Source organism: Nestor notabilis, unplaced genomic scaffold, assembly GCF_000696875.1.
Source record: "Nestor notabilis isolate BGI_N333 unplaced genomic scaffold, ASM69687v1 scaffold5687, whole genome shotgun sequence".
NCBI classification, from domain to species: Eukaryota; Metazoa; Chordata; class Aves; order Psittaciformes; family Psittacidae; genus Nestor; species Nestor notabilis.
The window spans coordinates 76,745-85,049 of NW_009936801.1; the positions used below are offsets into that span (position 1 = coordinate 76,745).

General features: G+C 37.6%; 1 protein-coding gene across 1 annotated transcript in view; it reads right to left on the reverse strand.

Annotated features, from left to right (window-relative positions):
- Positions 1 to 444: 444 nt before the first annotated feature.
- The window catches only part of LONRF3 (LON peptidase N-terminal domain and ring finger 3), a gene marked incomplete at its 5' end in the record, with an annotated part of 13,498 nt that continues 5,637 nt past the window's right edge, over positions 445 to 8,305 (reverse strand). The window contains 6 exons of the mRNA XM_010018530.1: positions 445 to 889; positions 1,609 to 1,758; positions 2,601 to 2,763; positions 3,814 to 3,972; positions 4,614 to 4,735; positions 5,159 to 5,273. Coding sequence (XP_010016832.1) covers positions 731 to 889; positions 1,609 to 1,758; positions 2,601 to 2,763; positions 3,814 to 3,972; positions 4,614 to 4,735; positions 5,159 to 5,273 — 868 coding nt within the window. The remainder of the gene's footprint in view (positions 890 to 1,608; positions 1,759 to 2,600; positions 2,764 to 3,813; positions 3,973 to 4,613; positions 4,736 to 5,158; positions 5,274 to 8,305) is intronic.

An 8,305-nucleotide genomic window follows, 5' to 3' on the forward strand; every position in this document is an offset into this window, starting at 1 on the left:
GCTGCTTCAAGGGAAAAAAAAAAATCCTTCTTAAGCTACAGTAGAACTGGGGATAAGTAGAAAAACATTCATCATTTGAACACAAATATCTGAAAAATTATCAAAGCAGTTGCTTACGTACTGCTAGAATCATCATATTGCCCCCAGTCATAAATACAGGGTAAACCCACTATAAATAAATAGAGCAGCTCACTTTCCTTTAGAGAATGAACACATAAATACTACACATTTTGAAACAAAAAAATCATATTGCAAAAATAAATTATCAAACGGAAGTTGTGAACATTATTTTACACAATGTTATATAAAACCTGAACCATTTGGAATAAAAGACTTTGCAGTTCACTGAAATAATGCATTAACATTATTATTTCTGCTTCACATTAAACTGCACAGTTTATCCTTTATCCACTAAAAAAATAAAATAAAATAAATAAAAAACCCTTAAGCTTTTTAAAAGGTTTATGGCAAACAAAATCACTTTTTGTTCTATCACATTTGTTATTAATTTAGCAGTGCAGTGATTGAGTAATCATCTCAGAGTTCCAAATGGAAACTATTGAAGTATCCATAAACATCCCTTGCTCTTTATAACGCATTTTCCTTCAAACTGACGCTTGAAACATCCTAACACTCAAAATCTGTAAGACATTATTGCAGTTAGATGAAGTTACAAGAGACAGTCTACAGTCAAGTACTGTGGGAGACTTCACAGCTCTCCTTCTCACCATCACCGTGATCTTGTACGAGACATGAATGTAAGGACACGTCTGATGCCATTCAAGCGGTCTTTGAGGGATTTCATGGCAAGGAAAGGGAGCTGGGCTCTGTTCTCAAGTGGAAGGACAGCTAGGACCCACCAGCACCATGCTGGCCCGTTAGGATTAGCCTGGGGGGGAGGGGGAATAAAAAAAAAAGTAAAATTAGGATGCATAGAGATGGTAAGTTCTTGTTTTATCTTGGAAAACACAGTATTTTGACAGCAATCTAGCAAGCAGATAATTTCTTTGACAGCCTAAAGGCCTGTGATTACAGGTTGGCTTGAATCAAATTACAACCAAGTTGCACCTTTCCTAAAAATAGGATGAAGACAGAAGCTAGTTGCATTTCTATTTCTAGCAATAGTTCATAGGTTAGGCCTTCTAGGGTTTTTTAAAATGTATTTTGTTCCCATGTTATTACTGACCCAGTTCCTTGGGATTCCTGCCTCCTTTCTTCATACTTTATGGTACTACTGCATATTCACTTTCTCTTATAATCTGTTATTTTAGGATCCGTACTATTTGCAGTCCTTGGACAAAGTTTCTTCTTGCCTGTTTTCTCTCAGTCATGTAATTGGGGAAATAGAGTAGGCAAAAAGGCATTTAAGTCTCCTGGAATTAATACAGTCAGGTCAGTAGTCTCGGGAAGTTACCAACAATAAACATGAGCATTTTTTTTCACAACCGTGGTACCACTGGTGCATGGCAACGTACCATAGATACTTAGCTTATGCAGGATAAACCTAAGTATTCATATTTTCATCTTAAAACACAATGCCTCCCAGCTTATCGGATATCCCTGCTATTTCTGTCTCTAAAAGTTACACAAGCCACTGATTCTGGGTACCTGCGGGTCAGGATCCTTAGCTGGCATTGGACCAAAATGACTGAGAATTCGACTTTTGAGTGCTTGCTTGAGGGAGTTAAACCACATATATGCCTGATCATAGACAGAATCATGGAGAACAAGTAATGCAGCATACTCTTGTCCTTGCACCTGAAATGAGTAGAGAGGAGGAAGGTTACTGTTGGTTCAGTCTGCATGCTGGGGAAGGCACAAGACTGACTTTTAGGAATTTCTGGGGTGGGTAGGGGAAAGGAAAAGAAGGACAAATAGTGCCAAGAGAGTTCTGGGATGGATCCAAATTGCTATTTTGGTGTCTTCCCTTCTGCTTCCTCCCCACTTCCCCACCATCAAATCCTTCACTTTCTTACCCTATAGTCTAAGCCAAAGATACCTATTTGCAGAACAAGCACTTTCTTGATTGCTATGTGAAAAAAACCTACATAAACATTATAGTACACAGAAGATTATGCAAAGCTCTGGTTTTTTTAATATTAGCAGCTCCTCAGAGTAGACATTTTGTCTTCCCATTGTATACTAAAGCTCATACTTCACCCAGAATACTCTGCCTGCCTACATTAATTTTTTAAGTAAGAATTAATGTAAATAATTTTGAAGGTGTAGCGGACCCAATCCTGCTCCTTCTTATATGAATGGGAGTTTTCTAACCAGCTTCCATGCAAATGGAGGCAAGTTCTCCCCCATCCCCTTATAAACTACAGCTGTTATGTCTAGGAGAGAGGTAAAGTCTCATCCTGGATTCATGTAATTTTGTTTTCTGCTAAAAACCTCTAGGAGAAACACTCTCAGTATACGGGCAGTGTGTGTGCATGCTTGTGGCAACTCTTATGTTTTCCATATTTAACCATAAGTAGCTAGTAAATACCAGGAATTTGTTTTACTAGAAACTGTTCTACAAAAGAAAGAATTCACTGGAAACATGTGCTTAGAATTTCACATGTAATACAGTTTAAATGAAATATTTCTTAATTTACCTTTTGATCCTCGATGTACTCAATATCAGCTGTGTTATAGCCATCACGCTGGCTGTGCTGTATCACCTTAAATCTCCTTTTGCCAATGCTGTCTACAACAGAGCGACCATCAGCAAAGAATTCCACATTTCTTATCTCCAGAATGCAGCCATAATCTGCAAACCTATTGAAATCAGAACAAAAGCAAGTAAACAAGTCTTATTCTCTCCACCCTTAGCTCCACAGAACTGCCATACAGCCAGTCCCTACCACAAAGGTATTTACCAGTGTCAGCTCATTTCTATTGTTCCTAGCACTGACCTGCTGCAGTTCAAATTATTCCACAATTGTTTTCAAAACTATCAGGAAGATTCATGCTGTCTAATCTGATTAACACTAACTGCATGGTGTGGAACACAGGGAACATCTTATAAAACTGAAAGTTACACAGCTTAAACACGCTTTCTCTATAATCCTGATTAAGTTCAGTTTGTGAAGAACAAGTGCTATTCAGAATATTAGAATTGTGGAAGGACTATAAAACCTCTGAAGAAAACTGTTCTCTCACAGTTTCAGCAGATTTTACTTTGTAGGTGTGTTTTGTGTACCTCACACTTTTTATGGCATATACATACCCTGTAGGTATACACCGTAAGGGAGGAAAGCTGAACACAGAGACAGACATTAAGATCAAATTACTTGAGACTGACTGTAAATGGCTCAGTGTAAATGCTCAGCCAGTCTTTATGAAGGTCCTGTTGTACCTCTGCAGCCTCTACTATATTCAGAACAGTGAGGATGTAAAATGTATCCCGATAGCTTAGCTGTTCTTATCATAATTTAAACAAAAAAAAAACCAAACTAACCCCACCAAACACCTTAATGCCCTTTCAATTTGATTTCTTGTGCCAAAGCATCCAACAGATTTCGAAACAGTAGAAAATACGCTTCCTTTTCATGTATTACAACAAGAGATCTGCAGCTCAACTTTGTATAATACACACTAGCTATGTGTGTTACAAGGAAATTGGGCAGTCATACTAGTCAGAATCTAAGTGCTCAAGAGAGAAACTTCAGTCTTTTGAGCGTCTCTCACTGGCATGATTAGGAAGCAGCTTTCTCTACTGGAAAACTATCATATATATTACAGCCATGGACTTTCCTGCACCTCTCAAGAGACTCGCTCCACCCTAAGTGGTGTACATCACACAGTCCGAGCATGTGGCTCACTCACCCTTTTACAGGGTCACTGATGCACATCCCAAACTGTTTGGTGCCAGTCTCCATGCACCTTCGAATCATCAGGCGATAACATGGCTCAAAGATGTGCAAAGGGCACGGGACTGTGGGATAAGCCATCGTGCAGACAAATATGGGAACATTCTTGTTCAGGCTGTAATAAAGGACAAATCAGATACAACATTTACCAAACTATTGATAAGGTATAAAATACATTTTATGCAATAACATAGTCTTTAAAACGATGATATCTTTAGAGATAAAAACATCTTTAGAATAAAATTCTTAGTGGAGTAAGTAAAAACTATAATTTTTTTCCCCATTAATAGAGTAGATATTATGGAAAGTGATAGACCACTTACTAGCAGAAGAGTTTTTAGTTATGCTTTCTGGTTTTGCTAGTGAGAGAATTAATGCATCCGTATTATTACTTTTGTTTACTGTATTTTCTTTAATCTCATTTCTTCCCTGCCTAGTACATTCCAACCCCCAGCCTGTGAGACTTCCACTTATTGTCTCACTCTGTGGCTTTTGTGGAGACCACTGAAAGCAACCACATTGCTTTATGCTTTGTTTACTTCTGGGTTTCTTCTCCTCTTCACTGTTCAGCACAGGCTCAGTTTTTTATGGTAACTCAAAGCACAGTTTCACCTGGACTCTTGTTCTTTTTGAAATGACATGATACCAAGAAAGAAGCTCCTTTGTCAGCATCTTGTGTTCTACAGGAGCAGGAGCCTTTCACCAGTTAACAGCAGTAGTATTAGAGACTGGAATTTACATAAATGGATTACATACTTGGAAAGCTCTGCTATTTCCTCTTCATAAATCTTTCTTCTTTCAGTGAGTTCCTCTGGAAGATACCTAGCTATTAACTCCTCCATTAGTACTGTTTTACAGTATTTCCTCATAGCCAAGCACTGCAGAAAACACACACACAAGCAGTTAATGTCTGGCATTTCAAAGTGTATGGTGTCTATGCACAAGGTAGTCATCTGTTAGCTCCGTTTTCTTATGTCTATAGCAAATCAAAATGATCTTTTAAGCTTGCAGTGCTACTGAAGACTTGTTTATTGAACTAGTCCCTAAATTAGGGGCATTTTTTTTTGGGAAATTTGGGAAGTAAAATCACCTACAGATTTTCTAAGAACAGGTCTGGCCCTGAGGCTTGAGCAGGGGAGACTGTCCATGCTTTGTAAGTCATAAGAGCATTTAAAGTCACATTCTTCTTTTGTAATATTTCTTTTGAGTTGGGAAATAAAATATCAAAGGTTTCTGAAAGCACCAATGATCCTATCCTGTCACCCTTGAATTTATGCTGAGAAAAATCCAAGCATCATTACCTCCGAGAGCCCTTCCTTGCACAGGGGACATTTTGGGTTGTGATCTAGGCATCTCTCAAGACATTTGAGACAGAAGGTGTGTCCACAAGGTGTAGTGACAGGTTCATAGAAGAGCCTGGATTGGAAAATCCAAAAACAAGACAACAATATCGTGTACCAAAATAAAGAAGCTGCTACTACCAAAAAAGCTGTATTCATTCTCTAATTTAGCTACTCCAGGGATAAAGTTGTTCCTTGCTTTTAATTTCTTCAACCAACTCTTGAATTTACTCAGCTTAGACTTTCTTATTGCTACCTGATGTGAAAGGCAGCCCATGAACTCTGATTTCAGTGAATGCAAGAGAAAATACTGTCATTAGCTTTCAACAAGCCAGAATTTAATTTTCCTTTATGTGAGCGATATATAGAAGCAGAAGTTGGACCACCTGACCTTTCCTAATGAAATTGAGCAATACTTGCACAACTATTACTGTGGAAATCATCTGATTACTCATTTGTATAGAGCTAAGTACAAAATAGCTATTTGCAGTAATAGCCCACATAAGGGATTGCAATAAACTATTATTGCCAACCCTAATGTGGACTTGGAACGTAGTTTCATTAGAATAGACAGGTTTTAACCTTCAAACAACTGCTTTTCTGGAACATCAGTGATATTAGGCTCATGTTTCATCTAGAAAAGTATTTAAACATAGAAGACCAGGTCTTCAGTGTATCATGGTATCTAATCTTTACCTATTTCAAGTACCTGTGTGACACTTATCTTCATATAAGGATTTTTTACTTACTATGTTTATGTGCTAACTGAATGTGGTGTTTCCTTGTCAGTAAGTACCTTAAGGAGATGCAAATAATACAGATTTTTTTAATAGAAAATGTTTGAAACTGGAAATAGGTTGTTTGGCATATTCTGTATTTTACAACACACTGTCTTTTAAGGTCTCAAGTATTAGTCTAATTTTAAGTGAATTTATAAGTTTACTGTAAAATATGACAGTTTATCAAAACAGTACACTGAGTCCTGTTACACATGTGGGTTTACATATTTAGAATTTCACATCTATTAGCATCTTTGAGATGAGTGTATTTAAGAACATAACTGGCTCCTAACAAGATTGCCATAGCCAGTTTATATTGCAATTTGACTGTATAACTGAAAATCCTTAGTAACTGTTTTATGAAGAGAAACCTCACTGCACCAAGGCTATCTTATTGCTTTCAACTATGTAAAATATTGCATCCTACAATATGTTTCAGTAAGCACTGGTTTGCCTATGTAACTTGGTAGTTGCTTACTCAATCTGACATGTTAGCATAAAGAGAAGCAAGTCCTGTTGAAATGTGTGATTCTGCTCTAGCTCTCACAAAAGCCAGCAGCAGCTTTTTCCTAATGACTCTAAGAGGACCTGAACCAAGCCTCATGACTTGCAGAAAGAAACACCATACACCAAGATTTCTCATTACATCATTCTAAGCTGTTGTAACAGCAGAAACTAAATAATCACTCCTGCTGAGTAATGCTCCTTCATTTTTCCATCAGTGCATTGCTTTGACTATTACTTTTTATCTTCTGCTTGCTGCTGGAGCGAATGTAGATCAATAACATTTTAGCCACTGTCAGACAAATAGGTTAATAACAGCTCCTGCAGTTAATTGTGAATAGGTCAGTAGGTTACTAGGTAATTAGTCCAAAGTATCTTAGGATCCAAATCCCCAAAATACTTCTGAAGAACACAGCAGGAAATAATTATAATCAATCTGCATTAATAGCAAGGAAAAGATCTTGTGACACTTGCCTTAGCACAAGCCTTCATTATTGCAGCGATGTTACAAAGCTAACATCCTCCTAGACGCAAGGTCTGTATTTGTGACTGCAATTACAAGATCAGCATTGCCATCTTCTATATTGTAAGCTCAAGGATTGCCAATTCCCTAACTCCTTTACAAATGCATTGTAGTCTGGCTGTTTCTGATTTAACATAGAAGATGAAGAAGTAGGACTAATTAATTTTATTTAAAACATCTGAAAAATGCTTTGTTGACACAATGATCATACACATGCAGACACACTAAATCAGCTAAGACTAATTGTGTGGCTTTCTGTTAAAGGAAAGTTTTGCTTTTAGCAGTATCAAGTGTTTTGACAGCTGTATAAACTTTTGGAGCACTTTTCAGCTGTAGGCAGAGGGAGAGGGGTAGAGCAAATTTATTCAAAGCAGAAGCAAATAAAACAACACAATAGTTGTTTCAATTTGTCTGAAATACATGGAAGATGTCCCCCACCCCCTGCATACGAACAACCAACCAAGCAAATCCAGATTTCTCAAAGCACAGGCCTTCAGAAATAAATCCATGAAGAGGCTATCTGCTATTAAGAATTTAAAATATAGTGCAAAACTAACCCAAACATGCATTATTGACAAATGTGGATAATGAAAACTACCAACCTAAGCAACACTCTCTGCAGAGGTCAAGATCCCTGTGAAACACCTTCCCAGTGTTTCCAAGTAAGTTAACAAAACCCCACACATGTATTTGCCGAAGTTAAGATATCTTTTACAAACAAGTAGTAAAATAGATGTAGTTGACAACTCCTACTGGTTTTATCAAGTCATTGCTGTCCCTAAGAATGACTGTTGACTAGAAGCAGAGATGATGAAGCCAGTGGAGCAATGGCCTTGGTAAACAAAGGAGCACATCTCAAGTAATAAGAGGAAAAACATGCTCTTGTTTACTTGCAAGAGTCTCCTATTGCAATAGCAGCAACATAGTATTTTACATGCAAACATGGAATATTCATTGGATGTGGTCTCTTCAGCTATTTTGTGCTTTATATAAGATCATACAGGGCTGTACAGATTCCAGAGGACAACTGTGTTTTTGTGCACTATGTGTATCAGTGGGTGGCCACATGCAAGTGGTGAGCGGAAATCTTTTGGAGACCTTCACTAACACACTTAACCCCCACATGCCCTTTCCTAAACAATCATAGCCTAGAAGAGATCAAGAGTTTCCTATTCATCAGCAGTGTTGAACAGGTCTAGAAATGAATCACTGGAGTAGCAATTATAATGAAAACTAATTTCATGACAGAGGGAAAGATAACTACTACGTAAACTAGAAAATCTCTAGGTCATAAAAGGGAAA